We start from the raw sequence: 26,185 nt of genomic DNA on the forward strand, positions 1-26,185 counted from the left end.
ATTTTACACTGGAGTAACTGGAATTGTGTGAAATTAGCAAAGTAAATATAACTGGATGAAGCCTATAGATACTCCTGTGTAAAACATGGGTATTTGATGTCATTGTCAACCCTGAGATCATTAGAACTGCAACACTTTAAAGAAACAGACAATATTGGTTATTTTCTGCTGCCTCCAGCTGGAGTCAGACTGTATGAGCTTTTCCACTTCAGCCAAAGGACAGGATTAAGGATTAAAAGGGTGAGGCCAAATTAAAAATTGTATTTATAAGAGTGCTAATAAGCTCTATCACAAATAGTAGTTATGTACAATTACAATTTCTATACAGTGCTAGTACACCATATCTGTTTGATGTACATGCAGCATCAATTAGAGTTGTACGAAGAGCTGCTTTGGGCTGCTGTTTAGTTGTTGACGTTGTTGCTGTTTGGTATTTTAGTTTAGCTTTTGTTGGTAGTTTGCTAGTTTATGGTTAGGCTTTTGTGTCATTTGCTTCTGTATGTGTCTTTATATATCTTTGTTTGTTGCAAATATCCATAGAGATTATTGCATCAAGGTAGCTGTCTAAATCGTATTCACTGTTTATCTCCCCAAACATTTACAGACTGAAACTGCACCATCAATAGATTTACAAAACAGTGTAGAACACAAGACAACAACTTATAGTGAAACATTTAAAGTCAAGTCTCGGTGAAGGTCATATTCTCTTCATACACATTTATTCAACTGCCAATTACAATCTAAAATGGATCAGCTAAGCTAGTTTTAATGTATGGTTAAATGTTACATTGGACACACTAATGTCAACATATACACCATAATAATGGACTTGGATTGGGATTTAAAAAAACATTTCTGGGAATACCTGATTAAAGCTTTAATCTCATCAATTATTTCTGTGTAATTTAGTTAACAAGCATAAGATGTAATACTAATTTATTGCATATTATATGCTTTTTTTAATTAAGATAGGAAACCGTTGTCCTCCTGCTTCCTCAAAATGACAAAAAAAAAAATAGCAAGACAGAAGACATGTTTTCATGTTCTTGTAGCACTTTGACGCTTGTTATAGTTTCTGTGTTTCATTAATAAAGTAGCAACTGCAAAGTGCGTTTCGTTAATGTCTGCCTTAAACCTTTCCGTGTTGTGGTTTTATTTCTAGGTCAGACCTTGATCGCGGGTGAGGCTCCTCCTCCATCATCCAACCAGCAGGAGGTCCAGTTGAAGTTCCTGCTGACCGGCCTGCTGTCTGGTTTGCCACTGCCACCATTTGCCCTCCGCATGTGTCCACCTCTTACCACCAAAAACATCAACCACTACCAGCCCCTTCTGGCCGTAGGTAGGAAATAATGTACCACTGACACACAAAACTCTCTGAAAAGCAAGGCACTACCACTGGCAGGGTTGAGGGTTCTATTCCCAAATGAAAGATCATCTCCACTAAGGGTGCTTTCACATTAACCCTGTTTGGTCCAGACTTGCAGACTTTTCAATATCTCGTCTAGGGATGTAGGTGTCCTGCAAAGTTTTTCAGTGCGTCTGCAAAATCGCAGTGTGAAACTAAAAGGAACTGGAACGTAACAAAAACATGAACATTGGTTCAGACCTTGGTCCCGACTTTCGGGTGAGAAAACAACTCAATTAGGATTTTGTTTCATCATCATTTTGTGATTCAGATTCAAACCAACTTTAGTTACACTGAAGTTTCATAAATTCTTTATGACTACATCAGCAGCTAATTTAGACTAATAGCGGTAAAACATCAAAAATGTTAAATGGATTTTACTTAAAAATTACATCACATACTATCAAGTTAAATCCGGGTTGTGCTTAAATATTTTGAGACTTTGAGTGTTTTCCTTTGGATGGACTTGGCAGCGGAGGTAAGGCATGCGTCCTCATGAAAAAAAAAATTGTTCAAGCTTGTGCATGTGAGAAAAACACTTAACACACGTGCTAAAATAGGTTTTGTGCACTCAAAACTATTGACATTTATGAATAAAAAAATATGTATCAACAACCAGCCATATACAGAGAATTTTATGTCATCTACCTGCTTTTTTTTTTTCTCTAGTCATATTTAATGTAAACACCAATGTAGACATCAACAAGGGTAAAATAACAAAAAGGAAGCTGGAGAGGCTGGAGAAGTACACCGGTAGGGTAGAAAACTCCGGTCATAAGAAAACTCTCAGCACTACAAAGATAGCACCGCAGGTGAACAACTTGATCGAGCGGAAGAAGAAAGACCTCCAGAAAGATTATGAAGAGCTGCAGGTGGCTTATAAAGTCGTCCAGGAAAAGTCTGAATGTGAACTCCAGGTGGTGAACGACCAAAGTTATGCTCTCAAGAACGAAATGGACAATATGAAGGTTTCATACCAGGATCTCAGCCAGAAGTATGAAATCAATGTCCCCGCATTGAAGCAGCAAAATTAAACCCTACCCACCAACCCATCTACAACCAACCCACCCACGCTCCTAACTACCTCCCAACCAATAAACCAAAAATGAATGATAGATGTTATTCAAATTGTAAATGTTATTATCATTAACAGGCAGTGGGTTTTTTTACACACCTAAACTTGAGCAGAGAGCAAACATCAAAGTTTTTGAAAAGTTATTGGCCAGAAGCTTGTGAGTATTCAGCAAACTGAGCCGACGTGTTGTCATGTTAAAGAATCTAAATGCAATGGTGCCACAGTTTCAGTTTGTGTGCACCAATTATTTTCCCTCAGACGCCTCAGAACTTCATACTAGAACTCCGTGTTGACAGTCAGACCCTGGGGGACGGATTCACGGTGCACAACCCCATGAATATTAAAGAAAACCCACCTGGTTACACGCATGACATCATGCCGCTTTGTCGGTTATGTACAGCGACGTTTCGCCTCACGAAAATGCTAATGTCACTCAAAACACCTCTCCAGGCTCATTTCTTTATTGGCATAAGCTCATAGGTCATTTCTAGTGTCTCCATTCTCCATTTCTGGAGTTTGACACAAAATGTTATGTGCACCCTCCGGTCATGTCCACGGAGAAATCGCAGATGCAGTCCAGACCACTGCTCACAAAAACATGTGTTACTCGTGCTGATTTGATGAACAAGCAACGAAAGTTGGAGTACTTGCTCACAAAGATTATAATGTCTCTGTGCTCCCTACACACTGTTTACGTGCAATATGAGCAGTGTGAACTTTCTGATCCCTCTAATATATTAATTCATATGCATATTTAAGGAACCTGATAAAGTGAATGGAGTGTTTCAGAATCTCCAGGTCAGTAATTCCCAATAATACTTTGCGAATAATAGTAATAAGTAATAAAAGTAGGTTTTGAATTATATTCATCTTTAAATGTTGTCATTTATTATTTTCCTTCCAGTCGTAAGGTTTTTAGTTTGTAGCAAAACAAAATTCAAGAGTGAGGTGTTCTTACATTTGCTGACAACTTTGTAGAACACGTTGCAAATTCTCAACTTTGAGCTAAAAAAAAACCCACTATGATTTCTCAGATCAAATGCACGTCAGTTTGTCTGACAGTATAAGCCGTCGCTGCTAAGTTGAGTGTTTGAGGCACAAAGTGACTAAGGAGCAGTCCATCGAATCTGACTGTGCGGTCTCAGCAAATGATGCAAAAGACATAGACCTAATCTAAAGTATCATTCTCTGTTACCATTCCCTAGAGGGGGAAAGAGAGAGAGAGAGAGAGAGAGAGAGAGAGAGAGATTTCTTAGTTTTAAATCGGCATAGCAATTTTCTTCAGAAGTCCCCCACCCCTCACCACAGTAGTGATGCATAAAATTATGAGAGTCGCAATTTGAATGGGAAATTAAGAGCAGAATTGCATATGTAATGATTTTCCGTTGTCTATGTCTGCACACACACATGCACAGATGCTTTTGCACCAAATTCCATTGAAGACCCAGGTGTATTGCTCTTCTCTCCCCAACGCAGGAAACCTTTAGTTTAGTTGTCAAGCTGAAAAATAGGCTGCACTCTGACGTACCCCACAGAAATTAATCATATCTCAAAGATACACTGCCTCCTTCAGACCCACAGACAAGCAGGTGAATAATAACACCTTCAGCCTACACATTTTACAACCTTCTTCACAGGCTCTCTTTGTCTCTCACATCCACAATGGTGAGAGATCTCGTAAGTTCACTGCTCATTATTACTTCATGACCGCAATACTACTAAAGGATCTAAAGGGACAACCACTGCTGATCTTCATCTGTTATTAGCAGTTTTGTCTCGGTGTGCTTTTTTTTTCTAAGTGAAAGTACTTTTCCAACAAAACACGGCAATTGCTGTTGTGTCAAATCTATTTTTCAGTCAGAGACTTGTCTTTTTTTTCCCGATCTAATATGTGACTTCTGAGCTGGAGCGGCAGAAGCCCATCCTGCTGCAGATGGTGTGGGGTTGACTCGGCACAGCTGGTTCCCAGTGGCGTTCTGAATCTAAAACTAGGACAGGGCGATTAAGTTTTCCATGCACAATATTTGGCAAGCCCCCATAGTCATCTTGCAGAGTCAAGTAGTTAAACCGTCTCTGGCTGCATAATTGAAATGTACCTTTTGTTCTTCTCCCTGTGAATAGTATGTTTGAAGGACTGGATAATGACATTGGGGATTTAGATGGAGGACACCATCTTTGTTGAAAAGTAGAGGCAATGTCCAGGTAATTCTAGATATATGGTATCTTGAGGGTAGTATATGTAATTCATAGCAAATTTATTTTATTAACACAGTTAGGAGTAATGTAAAAAGGTAATCTAATCGGGTAGCTGTTGAAATAACTTTAGAAATTATATCTGGAGCACTGAAATCTGGCACTTGGCCTGACTGTCATGCTTTATAAATCAAATACTTTTCTGGGTTACAATTGCAGTTGTCACTTCCTCAGTAATGATGCTGAGGCTGGTACTGTGACAGGTGTTCTGGCAGGTGTTGGCATATGTCACCTCTCCTGTTTACCCAGAGCCAGAGAATACACCTGATCGGTAAATCCAGAGTGATCCATGGACGAGTGCTTGGCAGATACAGCACAGTTTCTTGGCCTCTGTTCCACTCTGTATTAGGCTTTACCCTAATGTTTCATGGAGACTCATTGAGTGTCAGCGATGCGTTACCAGTCGGAGAAACAGCTGAGCGATACAGAATATTTGCACCTTCCAGTAGGTGCAAATAAAGCAAGAAATACGTCTACTGCTGATGATGTGAAAGCACTGGGGGTTGAAAATGCCACCCACAGTTTCATTGCAGTTAGACAAAAGGCTGGGATTTCCGTTTATTCTATTTCTGTCTCACCCTTTCCTCCTCTGTCAGTCTTTCTTGCTCTTCCCGGCCTCTAAAAGGAAAGTAGCCAAAACTGTGCAGCCAAGCAGCTACCTAGAACAGCTCTCTGGCCCACTGCTTTCCTTTTCAGTGGCATGTACACAAACACTGACAGAGTAACATCTGACCCTAATCATCTGATGGCGGATGATGCTTGCCCGGCAGCTATTCTTTGCTGCTTTGTTTAGGATCAGAAAATGAAACCACATTAAGAGCCAAATAAAGTATCAACACAGCAAAATATAAAACCCATCAGTTGCAAAGTGCCGAAAATAAACACTTAGATATGAAGGCAGCTATTGAGGCATGTCCCTCAAAAAGCAAAACAATTATCGGACCGATGGATTTTCATGCTCGGCTCCAGTGGTCTGTCAAAGGGGATATCAGTTAAGTTTGCAGTTCACAAAAGAGTATATTCCAAGCCGCCAGTTTACAATACACATTATCTTCAGCTTCTTCACACTTATCTGTTCAGTTGGGTTCAGACGGTCCAGATCTGTCATCAGCTGCACTGGATGTTGAACCATGTTAGTTTTTTTCCCCATTGGTATCATATTTCATTTTAATGCACCACATGATGCTGCGAAAGGATTCGTATCATCTGAAGGTTTTCATGTGCTCTGAAATAATTCATTAAGCCAGGCTTGTGTTTGGGGAAGTGAGATGTGAAATCTGTCCCAATACAGTCTTTGGACAGTTACTTTGTTCATCAGATTTTATACTTTCAATTCAAAATAAAATAATGGCTACTACTTAAAAGTGCCAAATCTCTAAGTAGAGTAGGTTTATGTCAATATTGACATAAGTGTGTGTGAGATATTTTTAACATGTACGGCAGTTTAAGGGCCCAAAAGTAATTGGACGGATGCACCTGAAGTCAAACCAAATCATTAAATGTATTATTTTGTGACTGCTTAAAGTCTTTAAACCCACAGATGTTTGGTCTATCTATTCTTCGTAACTGTAAAGTTTACTGGGACCATGTTGTATGGTGACTCTGCACTTAGAATAAAATGACTGATTGATTGATATCCCCAAACCTTTTGTATCGTCCTGATTTGTTCCCAGACCTTGCTTGTTGTGGGGTCACCCAGCCTTGAGTCTGGTCTGCAGCTGGTGGGATGCAGCTGAATCAGATTGAGATCAGGTGACAGACATTTGAAGATATTCCAATTTACAGTGAAAAACTCTCACCCATTGAGTTTATGTGTATCTGGCTGAGTCAGAGTGCTCAGAATGGTTCTGTATAACCCTGCATTTATCTTATTGATTTTATAAACAGTGGAGTCATCAATAATTGACAGTGTGCACGTTTGATTCACAACAAGGCATGTAAGGCCAAAACACAAGTGCTGACAAATTAGTTTAGTGTAGCTCATGAGGTGTTGCTTCTTTCTCTACACTTTCCTGTTTCCATGACTTTGAGTTTAATTTCGTTTCATCAGTCAATTGAAGTTTGTTTCCAGAATTTGCAAACTTCAAATTGGCCTTTCTGCTGTTGAGGCTGACCACGGGTTTGAATCTTGTGGTGAGTCCTCTGAGGTTCAGGTCGTGAAGTGTTCCTCGTTGATGGACGCCTACATGCTGGAGAGCATTCTCGTCTTGCTGTGCAGAAAGATATTTTTTTTTTCAACATGCCAGTGATTTTCTGGTCATCATTTTCCTCTGTGCATCCTTTAAGGATGGAACCGTTGAACAACTACCTTTAATGTCGCTTTCATAGATTTATTTTTTTTGCTTTAGCGTCATTATTCGCTTTACTTGCATGGTCACCTTGTTGCTCCACATCAATCGAAACTGCAACTGTCGATCACTTCTGTGTCATGTGGGAGTTGTTTTGTGCATTTACTAACATTAAAGTGACTCATTTCTCTTTAATAAGCGTATAGTGGTGACTACATGTATTATTACATTCGAACCATTGACATTTAGAGGCCATCCGCTACAAGAGCTATATCTCCGTTTTTTTCAATATTAATGTCAACCCACTCAAATTAAAGCTGAAACTTGGCATTGTATTAATCCCAAGGCAACTGAACTTTCTTTAAAGCAAATCCAGTTGCCTTTGAATAACACTTACATTGACCATGACCTGAATGAATGGTCATTTTCACAGACATAATAATTATAATGGAGCATCCATTATTTAATTTAAAAGTAAATGTGCCGAGGCAAAGACTGATGAAGAAAGGAATGTGACTGGAAAAATTATCGGCTTACATAGGTAATCTGCTGCATACTTCTAAGTCCTTTATTACTATTATTGATATGTGTGCAACACCTTTAGTAAGTTATTGAACTTGAGACTGTGGAAGGTTAGACATGTATCAGTTCCAAACATGAAATCAACTGTGTTAATAGTAGTTGCCAGTCACAAAGGAATAGTTTGACATATCAGGATCTTTATTTATTTGCTTTCTCACCACGAATTAGATGAAAACTCTCATGCCTGTACAGTAAATGAGACTGCAGCCAGTTCCTGGTTATCTCAGCTTGGCATAAAGACTGGGACGAGGGAGAACAGCTAGCCTGGCTCACGTACCAGAACATCTTCTGCACACTAATACGTTTCTTGGCCAGGAGCAGTGACTTTGCTAGGCAACCAGCTGAAACTCTTGACTCACTGTGCTGAGCCAAGAAATACTCCTGACATGAAACAAAAACTTTAGGCTTTTACACTTTGGTACTGATTAAACAAACACAAAGTGTTAATTAGTGAGCTTCAGACATAGACAGATTTTCTTACAGACCAGGCTCATCATCCTGATTAAAGTAAACAAACATTGGCTGTTAGGCAGCAGAGGACAAGTGTACTCATCTCCACCCATCCACTTCCTCTTTGCCTGACCTCTTGCTGAAACATCTCCAGTCTCACACTACATGCCATCTATCAGCAACACATGGAACAGGAATGGAAGACATAAACACATCCTCAGATGTCCTGGACACAGTCTATTACCACCTCCAGATGTTGCATCAGCACGTGGTTTTATCGCTGAAGCCCCTTGTAGACTGAACAGTATTTGTGGAGGGACATCACTGCACTTCCATCACACTGAGGATAATGAAAAAACAATGTGCTTCTGCACCTGCCCGTTTTCACCTAAGAAATACAAATAAATCCCCCAAACCCTTTTAAATCCTTTCCAAACATCATAAAAATGGACTTTTGATTTGCTTTAATATCTGCTGTGGAGTTTTGCTCCTGAATTGAGTATTTCTTTTAACTGCTGCGTCTTTCAGCTTCCTTGCTTGGGTTATAACCTCAATTGTTTTGTGCTTTTTACAACTGCTTGTTTTTCCCCACTAATATAAAACTAGCCAATGGCACCGATAAAACCATTAAAAAAAAGTGATGTAACAGGTCAATGGAAAATTCCATAGAGTAAGCAGGATATCAACTTTCTGTGGTAAGCTGAAAGTGCAAATAAGGACTTTTATTGCATATTTTTCAGAAATATAAACAAAGTAATTGAACAACACACATGATAACAATCCACATTAAATAATCAGCTAACAAAGCAAAAAGGGACTTTTACTGTTTCTTCTGGAGTTGAGGAGCTAAAATTTGTTCAGATCACAAGATGCAAACCCATAAAAATCATCATAATTATACAGTCAAGTATCTTAGTATGAACTTGTTTTGACGCTGAACTTGAACCATTTTATTGATAAAAAAAAAAAAAAAAAAAAAAAAGCACCACTTTAACTTGGATATGCTAAAACAAAGTTCTAAGATATTTTTAACTTTTTAAATTGTGGAACTTTTCCTGCATAAGTTAAACATCAAACATTTCTTTTAAGTACATTTTGGTTTGATTTTGTGAACAAATGTGACAAAAAACGAACATCACTTTGTCAAACCTCCTCAGAGTTTCTGAGCGTGTCACATGTCACCTGCGGTATTTAATCAGGTGGAGTTTGGGGATGGATGAAGCTGTTGTGCTTGTTCCCAGCAGCAAATGAAACGGTGCAATGTTCTCAGGGTGAGACCTGAATGACACAGGGTTTGATGTGCTGCCTCCATCCACACCCACTGCAGTGACAGGGAACACACAGGGGTGTCACACTGACACATCGTCTCTGATCCTGCTGCAGGCTAGATGCTGCTAAGATAAGTAACTTTGTGGGTCATGACCTCGCGTCTTTCTCCGTCAGTCTCTCTAATATGTCTTATTTCTGTCTCTCTCCTCTTCTCAGGCACCAGCAATGGGTCTGTACTGGTCTACAACCTGACCAGTGGGCTACTCCACAAAGAACTCAGTGTTCACTCCTGTGAAGTCAGGTAAGATTTCTGTAGACAACTTTTCCAGGTCAGCAGCTCAGTCCCCTCTGCTGAAGAAGTGCATGCACTCGCTGCACCCTTTAGATGGAATATCTGTAAAATGACACGTGAGATAAAAACCCCAGCGGCCAGTCAGTCAGCTCGAGGCGGATTGATTTTCTGTTGATTGTTTTCAGGCTCATTAGACTTTGCAGAGGCAATTAGCAATCACATAATCAGTGTGCCGTGTCAGCTCTGGAGTGTTAAAGAGTAATATTTCCCTGTCTTGCTTTATGGGGGAATATCTTCTCAGATCAGAGTGCTTTAGCGGAGTGTGGTAATCTTGGCTCAAAGAAATGAAAACAAGAGCAAAATTAAAAGAATCCAAGCAGACATAAAGATTCAAGTAAATATTTAAAAGGTATGTATACCATATAATACACTGTACAAACAAGTGAATGTAAAAATATCAAACTCACCACATTTTAGTTTAGCTTTTTTGAGTCCTTACTCCCAGATGGACACAATTTCTATTATGTGCAAATCAAATCATGTAGACGGTATGATGTACATTGGTCAAGATAGCAGAAAAAGAATTGTACCATATTGAATGTGGTCTAGCCAGAGCTTATTTGAAAGAACTAACCAAAACCAAGAAGCTGATTAGAATACCGCAGAGCTGCCTTTGTTATGTTCAAGTAACGAGTGAGTGTGTCTCCTGAAGTGTGTGTGAACATAGAGGGAGCTTAGCTGCACTTGAAAAATAGAACCAGCTAATAAATTGCATCACAGGGCCCACACTGAACCTGTGTATGTATTTGTGATAGATAGAAGGAGCTAATGCGTTAGATTTATAATGTTACACGTCTACCTATATCTGCTGATGGAACACTTGCAAACAAAGTGTTGCATTAACATTGACAAATAATTTATCTCTGCCAGGTCACGATTAATTTGGAAGAAATCACCTGTTATGACCTCCTAAAAAGGCAACAACAAAATTTGTAACTCGCCCAGTTTACATTTGACTCGTCAAACATGGGGGTGTTACCGATAACATCAATGTAAGGCTCTGGTATACCTTTGTGGAATAGCTAAGCAGAGCAGAGCCATCATGAATTTTTTTATTGTTTGTCAGTATTAGTTACCTCGTTGTTTTTCCAGGGAAAATCAACATGGCTGCTGGGAGAAAGGTTGATTGATTTCAGGGTGAAGTGCTGTTGTCATCTGGAATACATTACTTATTTGTCAGGGTTGAAATCGAGCCAAACGTGCAGGCTATCGTGTAATGTTCCCTTAAACTCTGAGCACTTCACCTTTCCCTCAAGTCGAAGTAGACTAATTAATTAGGCTGTCAATCACACATCAAAGGCATCGTTCAGGAAGAGCAGCAAAGTACATTGGGAAGCTTCTTCCGTCTGTTCATAATTTAGCATTTTAATCAGGAAAGAAAAAATGTATAACAGGAGCAGCAAGAGACTTTTGAACGGTTGTGAAGACATTTGTCGCAATCAATGGCAAGAACACCAAAATCATTTAGTGCTATTTGGTATCCAGAGGTGAATTTCTATCTGATACAGATTGAGGTGATTAAAAAAGATAAATTGTTGAGGTTTGTTTCAACACCTGTCGTTCTGCATTGTATGAATGACCTTGTGTGAACGCCCCATACTTGGATATGCTATTCATTTTTAAGTATTTGTTTATCCTGTTGTACATGATGTCAGCTGGCAAACAGTGATTGTGAGTATAATATCTTTGGCCCTGTACACACGTGGCATTAACATTAATCCTGAGGGATCCAGCTCCATGTACAGGCGTGAATGCAAAGACACAATGAGGACACGTCGTGATCACTCAAGACACGTGTGGTGATGCATTCTAATGGCAGGTGTGAACTTTGAGCTGTCCACTTGTGATCGGTTCACCTGAGTTGCATGTTAATGCCAGGTGTTAACAGGGTCTTGACTCACACAGATCACACAAATAATTTTGCAGAGGTCTTAGCTCAGCAATGGCTGAGAAATGCCAGTTATTTGAATTGGGCTTTTGTCTCCTACAGTTTTGGAAATATTTTGTTTTCAGATGTGATTGGCTACACATTAGTCAGAACACTTGTTGGCCTGACTCAGCATCACCCACCTTGTTGCAAATGTATACAAGAACACTATTCATTAACGTAAACTTAATATCGAGTAATTGTTTTGGCTATTCATTATATTCAGGTCAAAACGGGTCCATCCAAGTCAAACTGTGGTGATGTTCTTGACTTGTCTTGAACTCGTTTGTCCTGCTGTGCTTTTTCAGTATTGGCTAGTTATGGTCTGCGAGGTTGGCTACACCATTGACTCCATATAAAGATAAACAACATGTCACCACTTCCTCCCAATGTACATAAGTGAAGCCAAAGCATGGTGAAAAACAGCGCAGCCATCTTGTTGTTGACATCATTTTCAACCAGAGTCTACAGATGTGAGATGTAGTATCCAGGTCACGCATCCTGCTTGGCCCAAATGTGAACACACACCCTTTGAATTTCATGTTTCCTGGGCATATGTGGACTGTCTTGGACTGTTGTGGACACTCGCTGTATGCTTATAATTTTCTTATTTACAAAATGTATAGAAAATGCCTGTTGTCTAGCTAGTTTGCAAAATGTCAAATACTTTGGTTGTGCTCTTAGCTTACAAGCTTTAACATTTGCATAAACTTACCAAAATACAAAAAAACAAACAGCAAAAGGCCCCCAGAATCCTGAGATTATCAGTTGGTACACTTTATTGCAGAGTAACTCACTCTGTGGTGTGAAACAGATAATGATGAGACACACGATTAATCACGGCCAATGCGCTTCAATGTACAATTCCAATAAACTCTGCAGGTCAAATACCCTTTTTATAGCATCAAACTAATCAAAAGAAAATGTATCAGAAAAATTAACACGTGAACATAATCTTTACGTATAGTCACAATGGGCCACGGTGAAAAGGGATTAAGTCAGTCTGCTGCATAACTCTCTGAATGCCCCACAACAGCCAAACATCAACAAAGAGCAGGCTCGGCCTCATTAGTTAGTATTCTCTAATGAGCTGCAAAACTATTTCACCAGGATTAATTTAGCACAAGATTGAATCAATTAATGCTGTTAAGAGATTGATTGGGAGCAAACACCATCCGTTCAAGCAGAGCCAGGCTTTCTTTAATGAGAGAAGTTGGGGTCCACAAATGCAAAACTCCCACCAACTTTAATGAGCTATGCAACACAAGCAGAAGTGACTTGAAATGTCTCTGTGCGTGTGTGTGGATTAAAGTGGGAGATGAGGCAATGTTTTTGTCTGCTGATGTCTGTGAATTTGTCTCTACGGCTTTCTCGCTCAACAACCATAACACTGAACATCCATCTCTTCATCTGCTTGTCATCTCTCACTATACGCTTTAAACTTGTACTCCACTGCGTATGCTAGCACACCAGCAGGCACTAACACACTTTAGATGTTTGGTGTTTCACACTGCTTTGGTATATTTGAACTCCCTTGTGTTTTAAATGTCCATGTAATTACAAGTAGAGTAAAAAAAACAAAAAAACATAAATAATATAATAACACAGTCATACATGAACCCACTTTCCCAGATATTTACACCAAAGAAGTGCCTTCAGATTCAAGCTTTCTCTTGTAAAACCCTCCTTTAGATTTTCTCACTTGTAAAGCACTGCTATTTTTCTCCCAGTGCTGTGATGTACAACATTAAGTCTAAAGGTGCGTGTTTTCAAAGGTGGGGAGAGCAGTTATGGAAATGAGCCCAGCAGCCCTTGCCCCAACACAGCCACGCCAAAGGAAGCCGGACTACTTAGCATCTCATTTACATTTAGCAGGGAAATTGACTAATTTATCATGTGGCTATTTACCATCTCATTACAGTGGAGTTTGTGCTCCCTCAGTTGGGCCAGCCTCCCAAAAATGTTTATATCTCACACTTGCTGGCTTCATTCGATGTTCATTTCTTCCTGATGGATTTTGTAAATGTTTTTTAGGTGTACCATTTACCTTACTGCATGCTAGGATGTAGTGGAGGAATATTTTACATCTATGCAGCATGTATTAGATAGCAATATTATTCATGTTGCCGTGTGTGTGTGTGTGTGTGTGTGTGTGTGTGTGTGTGTGTGTGTGTGTGTGTGTGTGTGTGTGTGTGTGTGTGTGTGTGTGTGTGTGTGTGTGTGTGTGTATTCCACAGGGGGATTGAATGGGTCAGTCTTACAAGTTTCCTGTCTTTTGCCACTTCTGCTCCCAACAACATGGGCCTTGTGCGAAATGAACTGCAGCATGTCGACCTGCCTACTGGTAAGAGGCGCGCGCACACACACACACACACACACACACACACACACACACACACACACACACACACACACACACACACACACACACACACACACACACACACACTTATAATCACATGTACCTGAGGGTACCAATCTTCTATATTACTTCATAAGTCTTGAGGTTTTTCCTTTGGGTTCTTGTGGCCTAAACAACAAAGAAAATTGACATTTTAGTCTCTCTCACTCTCTGACTTTCTCTTTTAGTTGTGTTTCTTTGTCTATGTGGCTCTGGAAGACTTTTGTGTTACACCCCCCCCCCTCCCAGGGGATACTTACACTCTTTCCAAATTAAAGTAAAAACTAAACCGTTTTTAGAGTACCTCACAGAAATGCCTCGCTCTGAAAATCCTATCTTGAGTGCCTGCATAGAATCTATAGAATTACTGCATGAGCAGACACCAGTATGTTTCTTCCTCCTTCAGGGGATAACAATACTGTGTTTAGTGCTTCAGTCATTGGGCCAAAGAGAGCAGGATTTCTAAGTAAACTGAAGGTAAAGTCATGAGTGGTCAGTAAAATATGGTTAGAGGTTTTAGTGTAAAAAAAATATGTTTGTATTGCAGTATTATGAGTAAATCATATGCAGTTTTGGATACATACTATTGTTGAGCACTTTCTCATACATGTTCTCTTTTTTTTGTCACATGTATCCACTTTCTAAATGTTTTGATTTTATAAACTGGGCACAATAAAAAAAAAAAATATGGTCAGTGTAATGGTTTTGTCAAAGAGCCTTTTTCCCTCATTCATTAGAACAATGGCAAGGGTAAGAGCTTCCCTAAATAACTCTCTATTAAGCACCAGTATCATCAAAGTTAACAGTCCATGGTATTAGCTTTGGTTACAATGCCTCACACCATCCAACACAGAGACACTTCATTGTTTTTTTTTCTTACAAGTTTACATGAGTTCAAGCGACTGAGATTCTCCAAAGTGTTCTTGACTGCAGATTAAGCTGCTGGAAGTGCAGACAGGCTGTTAGACCTCGCTGTCCTGGCTCACGTCTTTGATGCCTGCACACGTGCAGTTTGAGTTGCGACATTTTGGGGAATGCGCTCTGTTGTGCTGTCTCACAAGTTAGACAGAAAAGATCAATATCAATTTAATCTGTGCGCTCAGTAGAGATACAATAGCGGTGGGACGTGTTTAGCCTACAATAACACCCGAGATGACAAGGGAGGCAGGTGGGGAAACAGCTCGCTAAATCCTGTCAAAGCTGAAAAATTCACCTTTCATCAACTCCCAAGATGTCTTATTTGCAGGGTACAACTTAGGCTACACATAGAAGTAAAATCCTGGACATTATACAATTTAACAAGCATCTAATGAGAAGGCTTTTTACCCAGGGAATCTGTTTCAAAGTATGAAAAACATTAAGCCTACCCTTTTGAGTTACAGATTTGTTCTTCAAATATATTCCATTAAATGTTTAGTGTTAGATGTTTAAAAGAAAAATTATATTATCTGTCTTTGAAATTGCTGCCACACCCGCATATTCTGGGCTAGATTCACTAAGACTGTCAGCAGATAAGCACATTTTTGTTTCTGTTTCTTGAGCGTATGTGCATTTATTATATTTATTCACAGAAATTTAGCATATTTTTGCACAAACAAGTCTTCACGTCACAGCACAAAAATATGTTTTACACTTTTAAATGTTTCTACCTCACCGTAAGACTAATCCACTAAGGAAGGCAACTTCTGCCCTTTTACAGATGTAGCATTTTCTGATAAGATCTGAGACTCTATAATGAGAACTCATCTCCCTCGCATGCTTCACTCAGTTGTGGTGATGGCTGGTTTCTGCAGCAACAATAGCAGCTCCTCTGAACAGACACTTCCTTATCTATGAAAAGATGAGTTTTAGTAAGGTGCAGTAACTCGGGGACGATGGTGCTGAGACGAAGTAGTGAACTCGTGTACTTCATAAATATTTATGATGTGTACAGATGATAATTACACATTACCTGTCACGGCAGGTGTCAGCGGCTCATCACTTTGAGGTGTCATTTCAATTAATCATCCAGAGTCAGTGAAGAGCAGGAAGTTCTGACATTATCATGTTAGTGAGAAGAATGAATTTCACCCTTTCGTGTTTATATTGCTGTACAGTATTTGCAGCACCATGTACCGAAGTCAGGACCTTAAGATGTGTGTGTTTTTGTGAATGTACTCTCGACACATGTGAATGCAGCCTGTAGGCTTATCTAAAGAGTGAGGAACCATAATTACCCATCTGTAATCAGGACATGTGACTCCTCCTACTGTGTATGATTGAGGAAATGATGGAAAGCAGTTCATCAGCCTCTGGTGCACCACAGGTCTCCAGAGTTTTTCCTGCACCATATGCTTCCCTCGCCTCTGGTTCACACCAGGTATGCACCAGTTGTTGTCATCAACACAATCGTGCCGGTCACCCTCCCCTCTCGAAACCGCCACAGGCAGCTTTGTCACTCATACATTTTAAACAGGCCACCTTACTAAAGTGTCCCTCGCCAAATCAGATCAGTACGTCTGCAGGCAAATATGATTCGATACACCTGAAGGGCATTCTTGTTTTGTTTAAAGGGGCACCTTGGTGCTCTGCATAATGTTGACTTTTGTGGGTGGAAAGTTGCAAATGAAAACCAGGTATTAGAGCAGGTGGTGAGATGACGTTGTCGGCAGTTTTCTCCCCCCGTTCCCCGGCAAAAGAGATGAAACCAGGGTGCGGCGGCACTAAAGTGAAATGAGATGAATCAGTCTTTTCACAGGTAGAAGGAAAGATGCCGTTTTCTGTCTCGCATCATCACCTCCTCTCCCTCACACTCATACTTTCTCTCCCCATGTGTGTCTGTGGTGTTTCTAGGCAGATGCTTTGCATTCAGGGGCGAGCGAGGAAACGACGAGCCTCCCATTGAGATGATTAAAGTGTCTCATCTTAAGTAAGTTGCAAGCTCTCCCCACCACCAACAAAACCAAACAGCACTGCACAGTTTCTATTGTTTCACCTGCGATACGTACACATCACCCCCCCTCCTTCTTCTTACGTGCCTGGAGCCATGTCATCTCTGGATCTTTCTGTTCCCTTTAGTTTCTAATCATGTAATTCAGGAATTTCTAAGGTTGAAGTGCTCTTGAAGTGTTCTCATAATAGATGTAATTTTAATGGCAATCTGTCAAAAGACACAGATGTGTCATTAATTAAGCTATTTATTTGTTATTGTCCCCAAAAACGTACATATATTCATGTTGTGCAGTGTTTTGGACCTTTGATTTTCTGTTGAAGTGTTTGTCAGTGCTGCATCTTTTAACATCACTGTTCTATTCAGGAAAATAAAAGAGCATGCATTTATAGTCAACAGTTTTTTGAGAAGTGAAACAATAAACAAGGATATCAGAGGGCAGATTTATTCTGTTTACTCAGTTGCTTTCAATGACAATAAATTCTGCTTCCTTCTCAAGGACACCGTATTTTGTCTAGCCATGTGGAGACATTAAGAATAACATTCGGTGTACAATACATTTTACTGGAAGGTGCCATCTCTGATTATTCAGCCTACATTAGGTGACTAAAGACACTTGCATCTTTACTTTACTGCCAATGGCAACAAGTGTTCCCTCCTCTAAAGTGGAAAGAGTAGGCTGCTCTGGAGGAGGGTTAGTACACAGGACACAGGTACCAGAGTTTGTGAAATTTCAAACTAAATACAAACTGTTGCTGCTCTACTACTTACACAATGAGGAGGAATAAACCCACATTTGACTGCATCTAAACTGATGAGATATCCTAGTGCTCCTTTTTACCAAACAGAATTTAATGTTTGGACAGTTATGAATTCATCTTGCTTATAGGGGATAAAATGCACTCTTGCCCAGTTCAATACACTCACAGGTTTTGCTGCTCTAGGATTACTTTTTCTTGTATGACCATTAGCATGTGATGGCTAATGTTTGCTAAAGTTTTTGTTGTTTAAGTAGTCAGGAAACTGTCTTTACTGTGTCAGTGTCTGTCTGAGATACTGTTAAAACATGTTTAACATGATATCATTCCATAAATGCCACTTGTCACCACAGTAACAGTTTTTCAGCCAAAGTTGCTTTGTCTGGCTTCAAAAGGTTGGTAGTTTTCTAACTTGAATAATTAATCTACGATGTGGAACTGAATTGCTACTACACTTTACACGCCATATCACGGAGGTGAAACAAATATATAATTAATGCTGTTTTTTCCCTGTTTTTATTTTTATCTGTTTACCCACTGATCATGATCTCATAATAACAAAGGCCTGACGGCTGCAGTCATGGAGAAACCTGCTTCCATATGCTGAAGCTCACAGAGCAGCTGCCCAGTGCTGCAGTGTTTTTGCACTGTTGAGGACCGTGTTGTTCCTCTACAGCAGCTGAAAGTTAAAATGCCTCTTGTGAAATTGCATGGCAGCTTGTTACGCTGCTAGAATTTTGGCCAAAATATTTTTAGCAGGTTCATCTGAGGATTCAGACTGAATAACTGCTGGTCACAAGTTTAAAAATGTCATCAGTTGGGCTGATTAACATGCTTGTTAATGCTGCTTATTTATTCCTCACAGTAAACAGTGGTGCATCAAAGGCAGAGAGATTTAAATGCAAATCTGGGATTGTTGCAAAAACCTAACTTTGTTGTGTTTAAATTGTTGTGGGGAGTTAATATCATTCATCAAACCTATTTACTTACATGTGAACACAAAATAACCTGCATGCATCACCACAAGATTCCTTACACTGGTGAACTGTACGCTGTATGTTTTGTGACTGTATGTGTGTTTGTGTTTTCCATCCTTAGACAGTACCTGGTGGTGGTGTTCAGAGACAAACCCCTGGAACTGTGGGACACCAGAACGGGGACACTTCTCCGGGAGATGGCCAAGAACTTTCCCACTGTTACCGCACTGGTACTAACAAATCTACATACTCATTAAGATTGTGTCTTTCACCAAATTCTTCATTCTGATGTGAAAGTGAAACATGAAAAAAATACCACACAATGTCTCAAAGCTGACATTTAATAGACAATACATGTATCTTAACAGGTTGGACCACATACATTTAAAGCTGCATATTTGATCATCTGCTGTTTACATATTAATGTAAACCAAACACTAAGCGCTGTAGAAACACCCATTGTAGACTTTTCCCTTTGGTAATTGTCTCACACTCTTAGACCCCTTTCCATCCTTGTATTTGTTGGGGCCATTGAAGAGATTAGTCTGGAACATTTCGCCCAGCTCAGCAAAGAACAGTGGCTTCATTAGGCCAGAGAAATGCTCATAAAAGAAGAGTTACGCCGAACAAACTTTACAGTGGGGTCGTAAAATCCTCCACAGTGTGAATAAAATCGACAGTAACCTTAATAATACATGCCGGCCTCCCACAGTCCCATATCTCTGTCTAATTTCCATATTGACTACAACCTCGAGTCACCACCACCACAAAGCTCCGGCACTTAGACAAGAAATCTGGGGAAAACCAACTCTCCTGTGTGCTTTAGTTTCATTTATGAGAGCATCTACTGTACACGTGAATCACATCCTTGTCTGCTTTTTTTTTTCACTGTAGTTGTTTGCTGTGATATCAGCAAACATGTTTGTGTTTGCGTTTGTCACTTTAACTGCAATTGTGCTTGTGTGTGTGTGTGTGTGTGTGTGTGTGTGTGTGTGTGTGTGTGTGTGTGTGTGTGTGTGTGTGTGTGCGTGTGTGCGTGCTTAAACAGGAGTGGTCCCCATCCCACAACCTGAAGAGTCTAAAGAAGAAGCAGATGGCAGCGAGGGAGGCCATAGCTCGGCAGACAGTGTCAGATGCCGAGCAGAGTAGCGTTGAATCTTCAGTCATCAGGTGGGAGTTATGAAGCTGCAGGACTTTTCCCTCCGAGGCTGTTTGTCAGGATGGAAGTTTTTCAGTGACATTTAGGATTGAAATTCAATAGTCTGCGATTACATATCTGTTTTGGTCATAAACCAAAACCAAATTCTTTGGCCCTTGTTTTTTTTCAATACATTTTCTACTTAGTTTAATTCATATGACGCCAAATCACAGCACAAATCATATCAGGGCACTTTACATAGTGAAGTCAAAACCTTACAATATTATAATATTATGTTAGATTGCTGATGTGTCTCGGTGCATACTCAGAAATCCGTGAGTCCTTCTGCACTTCTAAAATTACATACTTTATGGAAAAATAAAAAACAATCTTAACCCACAGATCAGTCACTTGTTTCCTAGTTTTCGCCATTGACTGTATAGAAAAATGGACGTAGTCTTCAGGTCTGAAAATTTAAGCCATTGCCGGATTACCTTAAAGTGCACTGTTATTGGCTCCAAAAGTCATAATTGGGTCATTTGCTAAATTCACCCCTTCTCATCAGTTTTCTGGTAGTTGATCTGAAAATAATTCCATAATTGAATTAGATATTAGGCCTCAAAGAGAGCAACAGTGAAGGAAATAATTATTTGATCCCTTGCCGATTTTGTAAGTGCCCACTGACAAAGAAATGAACAGTCTATAATTGTAATGGTAGGTTTATTTTAACAGTCAGAGACAGAATATTAAAAAAAAAGCACAGAGGTCAGATGTTTCTTGTAGTTGGTCACCAGGTTTGCGCACATCTCGGGAGGGATTTTGGTCCACTCCTCTTTGCAGATCTTCTCCAAATCCTTAAGGTATCGAGGCTGTCGCTTGCCAACTCGAACCTTCAGCTCCCTCCACAGATTTTCTATGGGATTCAGGTCCAGAGACTGGCTCGGCCACTCCATGACCTTAATGTGCTTCTTCTTGAGCCACTCCTTCGTTGCCTTGGCCGTATGTTTTGGGTCATTGTCGTGCTGGAAGACCCATCCACGACCCGTTTTCAGTGTCCTCGCTGAGGGAAGGAGGTTGTCGCTCAAGATTTCACGGTACGTGGCCCCGTCCATCCTCCCCTCGATGTGGTGAAGTCGTCTTGTCCCCTTAGCAGAGAAACACCCCCAAATCATAATGTTTCCACCTCCATGCTTGACGGTGGGGACGGTGTTCTTGGGGTTATAGTCAGCATTTCTCTTCCTCCAAACACGGCGAGTCGAGTTGAGGCCAAAGAGCTGGATTTTGGTCTCATCTGACCACCTCACCTTCTCCCAAGCCTTCTCTGAATCATTCAGGTGTTCATTGACAAACTTCAGACGGGCCTGTACATGTGCCTTCTTGAGCAGGGGAACCTTGCAGCGCTGCAGGATTTTAATCCATTACAGCGTAGTGTGTTACCAATGGTTGTCTTGGTGACTGTGATCCCAGTTGTCTTGAGATCATTAACAAGTTCCTCCCGTGTAGTTCTTGGCTGATCCCTCACCTTTCTCATGATCATCGATACCCTACGAGATGAGATCTTGCATGGAGCCCCAGACCGAGGGCGATTGATGTCATTTTGTGTTTCTTCCATTTCTGAATAATCACACCAACAGTTGTCTCCTTCTCACCGAGCTGCTTGCCGATGGTCTTGTAGCCCATTCCAGCCTTGTGAAGGTCTACAATCTTGTTCCTGATGTCCTTAGACAGCTCTTTGGTCTTGCCCCTGGTGGAGAGGTTGGAATCTGATTGATTGATTCTGTGGACAGGTGTCTTTTATACAGGTAATGAGTTGAGATTCGGAGTACTTCTTAAAGCGAGAGGACTAGTCTAACCGGTCTGTTGGAGCCAGAATTCTTGCTGGTTGGTAGGGGATCAAATAATTATTTCACACAATCAAATGCAAATCAATTTATAACTTTTATATGATGTAATTTTCTAGAATATTTTTTTTTATATTCTGTCTCTCACTGTTAAAATAAACCTACCATTACAATTATAGACCGTTTATTTCTTTATCAGTGGGCAAACTTACAAAATCGGCAAGGGATCAAATAATGATTTCCTTCACTGTATGTTTGGCGGCGTGTCTGTTTTGATTGATATGCCTGTCGTGTAGTCTGATTTCCTATACAGGTGGGCAGGCGCAGTGTCCTCTGGTTTTCAGTCAGGTCCACCACTCGTTCCTCCCTAGCTCATCCAAAGATGGTCACCTCTAGCTCTAAAAAAAACAAGATGGCCACTTGGTTTTGAGAAACTCTAAGCATACTGTTCACATGTAACAGCTGAATTATTTTTCTTTCTTTTATTTTCATGAGATCATAATTTCTACTTTTAATATCAGTTCAACTTCTCCACAATATTTCCTTGTCCTCCTTGGCAACTGCAGTCGTACCCTCTGGGGTACAACCGCCCCTGGTCAGGAATCACTGGACTGGATGACAGTTGTAATGCCTTTCCACTGTCAGCACCAGAATACCAAGATATCATGCCAGAATTTTTTACACTAGAGAGAGTGAAAAAAAAACAGTGGTGCGTGCTTACCAGACAATTGTCTATGTGATTCCCTCCCCTCCAGTCTCCTGCAGGATGCCGAGAGCAAGTCCGAGACCAGCCAGGCCATCTCAGCCAGAGAGCATTTTGTATTCACTGACACAGACGGGCAGGTCTACCACATCACCGTGGAGGGTAACACGGTCAAAGATGGTGCAAGAATTCCCCCTGATGTGAGTCCAGAGACTTGTATATCTTTTTTATGTCTCTTTTTAACTTCAGATCCTCCTGGACTACTTGAAGGTCATGCACACTGATCCGTGCACTGCACCTGCTTCCTGTCGCTCTCCTTCCATTCAGTTTATATTGTATTAATCTCTTCTGCACACAAAGATCTAAACCTGTTCTTTCTTCTCCGTGTTTACTTTCTGTGTATGTCACCTTTCACTCCTCCAACCTCTGACTCTCCTCTCTCTGTAAATGTTTGTATCTATCTGTTATCTGTTCTAATAATCAATACTTTCTCTGCATTGTAACCTGCACTGCCTTTTATACTGTACTTCACCTTTACATACCACATTCATCACTCTCCTGATACTTTTGTATATGAAGACTGATAGGTCAAAAAATGTTGTCCTTTTCTGTCTTTGTATGTTCTTGCTCTGATATCACTTCTCTTCTGTTTAAAGGCTAAATCTTCTTGTTAAAATGTTTTATTCAGCATTTTGGAGCCAAAAAGAAACACTGCTTTTTGGTTGGTAGCCAGTGTCGGCACATTTTCCTCCTCCATAAAGTAAAGGCCATCATCACTCTCCCTCTGTATCTTGTGTCCTTCAGGGTTTGTGTGTGTGTGTGTGTGTGTGTGTGTGTGTGTGTGTGTGTGTGTGTGTGTGTGTGTGTGTGTGTGTGTGTGTGTGTGTGTGTGTGTGTGTGTGTGTGTGTGTGTGTGTGTGTGTGTGTGTGTGTGTGTGTGGGGGGTTGTTGGCTCCATAGCAAAATGTGGCCAACCTAATATGACTCTCTCAGTGATAAACTGAATGCAATCAAGGTGAAGGTTTCACAGATAAATCCTGCAGCTTTATGTTTTTTGGCAGATGTGTTTTTCTAGAGAACAAACACACATTTTGAAAGTGTCGTCTTTGTCCCAGATCGTGTTTTGCATGTGTTCACCTTACTTTGGCAAAAGGGCCAAAGTAGTAAATGGACAGTAGCTATTGCTGAAAACAGGATTGCTTTTCACCTGGATGAGTCCAAGATATTATATAATATAGTAGTAGGATGTAGGGGGGTTGATTAATTCACAAGTCAACATCTCAACACTAACAAAAAAAAACTCGATTGATTGTTTAATAAGAAACTTGTTTAGTTGCCTAAACATTCATTTCTATGCTGCTGTTTGTGGAAAAAGTTTGGAAGACTTCAGGAGCTTTCTTTGCCTCATGACTTGTAATTGTGTTGAGCTGAGTCATGCTATAGTGTAGGTAGCTCCTTCTATTATGTGTTGCTAATTTCCCACATCTTCTGTCAGTAAAAATAGCACAGTTTCATATCTTAGCACTTACATTTATCGAGGTTTTTACATTCAAGGAGGCAAAAATTAATCTCGCTCCATACTGTGCTTCTAAAGAGAAGCCTCATTCATTCTGTACATTAATTTATCTTGTGAAGCAGTGGATCTTTTGCGAGCTCAATACCTGCATCTCCTCACGCTGCACAGACAGACACTGGAGGTTTACCTGGGGATTTTAAAGCCTTATCTGTGTGACGGAGGCAGATTTATTGTCTCAAAGATTTACATATACCCAAAAGGTTTTACAGTCCTTTCAGAAATGATATAAGATCTTCATATCTCTGTCAGGAAATGCTGAAAAAGAACTGAGGGTGAGCTGACACTTAATGTCTTTACATCAGCACTGTATATTGTGGAATAGCCCAGCCGTACTTACACTCAGATGCTGTGCTTGCTGACGGTTCAGTTGCCTCTGATATTTCAATTTATTGTCCTGTTTTCATTTACTCTCGGACATGAAATGCCAGAGAAGGATGGTTTAGAGCAGAGGGAAATAGTTGACTTTTATGCTGTTGGAATGGCGTTTTTTTTAACTACCTGGTGGTCGGCTGCATTAAAGACGTGACTTGTGAACATAATGACATAACTGTTCTAGATGTCTGTCTCCAGTCCCAGAATACGGGGGACAATCGCTGAGTGCTGGTTATCTCAGTGCTCAGAATATCCAGTCAGGCTAATAGACAGTAATTCTCATAGCTGTTTGATGTTCGAAATTAAGACATGCCCTCAAAACTATTTAAATCAATTTTTAGGTTTACTTAGTCGAAGGTTTCCAATACTTGACTTAATTACAAAATATATTAGCAGGGGACACATGTACATTCTTCCTCCTTTGTCCTTGAAACTTCATCTCCCAGTTAATTTCTCTCGTCTTCTTCTGTTGCAGGGTAGTATGGGTAGTATTGCCTGTATTGCCTGGAAAGGTGACACCCTGGTGCTTGGAGACGTGGACGGCAATCTCAACTTCTGGGACCTGAAAGCTCGGTTGTCAAGGTAACAGCTAAACTCCAAGATGTCGTGCAAGTGTCAGGCTACTTTGAGTTGATTAATCAAGCCATTGTTTTAACACCTAAATGATAGTTTACAAGAAAAAATGAAAAATGTCATATTTGAAATGCTAGAATTTGTTGGCTTTTTTAAAATTCTGTAAATGTAATATTTGGGAGTTTTGGGAAGTTGATCTGACAAACAAGGGCATTTGAGAAAGTTATGTGGATTCCAAGATGCTGTGATGGGTGTTTGTTTTGTTATTTTGATTGTGAATTCAGTCAGTAGATGAATCAATACAAGGATAATAATCAGTAAGAATAACCATTAGTTGCAACTCGAGTTCTTGCACTACTGTATTGCTACATTATTACTAGTTATTCCCCAAAGTACATACTTTTACCTTAATTTTTGTATGCTAGTGTTGTTTTTTATATTCAATCAGACAGTTCAGGTTGTGTGTAGGCTCATTGTCTATGCTCAGATATTGAGACAGCACAACTTTATGTGTTACTGTGTAATAATAAGTGTGTCAGATGTCTTTTAGAAGAAAAATATGCAGGAAAAATCCAGAAGGTCAGCAGGTTAGTTCAATTATAAAAAAATAATATCGATGTTTTCAGGGGAATACCGACACATCGAGGCTGGGTGAAGAAGATCCGCTTCGCCCCGGGGAAGGGAAACCAAAAGCTGCTGGTCATGTACACAGATGGAGCAGAGGTCTGGGACACCAAAGAGGTGAGACTCCACACAACAACCCTTCCCCATGACGTTTCATTGTGACGAAAGAATTGCAGCTAGTTCATTGATTGGTCTTTTTGTAACACATTATAAATTCCCAGCATGCATCTCGTCACTGCTCTGCATAACTCCAATAAAAGGACAGAATCTGCAGGTGTCTGCAGGTTCATAGCTGTGATTTACCACTTTACTATGGCAGTCGCAATCTACTCACTGAGGCACTACAGTATCGTGCTCGGTTACATTTAACTAATGTCCTCTCTGAAACGAACACTGTAGTAATAGTGCATCCACTGTAATTGCCCTGTTGTATTAAACAATCATTACAGTGTGCTGTGTAAGTACACATACTCCAGCCTTAAAAGCTTCCTCCTGACATGTATGTATAAGCTGAACCGCAGCAGGATGAATGATCCTCGTGCCAGAAAGGCGGCACCATCCTCGCTTCCTCTTTAACTTTGTTTAACAAAGTCCTAATCTTCCAGAAAGCCCTCTACATGCACATTAACTTCACCTCAACTAAAAATCCTTGTGGAGAGTTTTTGCTACAGTTCATCATTTGATCTAATGTC

The 26,185-nt window shown here is 40.2% G+C and overlaps 1 protein-coding gene across 1 annotated transcript in view; it reads left to right on the forward strand.

The window, feature by feature from the left end:
* wdr11 (WD repeat domain 11) overlaps positions 1-26,185 on the forward strand; it is a 54,403-nt gene that overhangs the window by 16,176 nt on the left and 12,042 nt on the right. The window contains exons 10-18 of the mRNA XM_069690024.1: positions 1,163-1,339; positions 9,539-9,623; positions 13,839-13,945; positions 16,835-16,910; positions 18,788-18,896; positions 19,715-19,836; positions 22,401-22,548; positions 24,772-24,878; positions 25,496-25,610. Of these exons, the coding sequence (XP_069546125.1) occupies positions 1,163-1,339; positions 9,539-9,623; positions 13,839-13,945; positions 16,835-16,910; positions 18,788-18,896; positions 19,715-19,836; positions 22,401-22,548; positions 24,772-24,878; positions 25,496-25,610 (1,046 nt within the window). The remainder of the gene's footprint in view (positions 1-1,162; positions 1,340-9,538; positions 9,624-13,838; positions 13,946-16,834; positions 16,911-18,787; positions 18,897-19,714; positions 19,837-22,400; positions 22,549-24,771; positions 24,879-25,495; positions 25,611-26,185) is intronic.

This window comes from Brachyistius frenatus, unplaced genomic scaffold, assembly GCF_029030835.1.
Source record: "Brachyistius frenatus isolate BFR_SWC_R1_liver_20210118 unplaced genomic scaffold, ASM2903083v1 Contig_8, whole genome shotgun sequence".
NCBI classification, from domain to species: domain Eukaryota; kingdom Metazoa; phylum Chordata; class Actinopteri; family Embiotocidae; genus Brachyistius; species Brachyistius frenatus.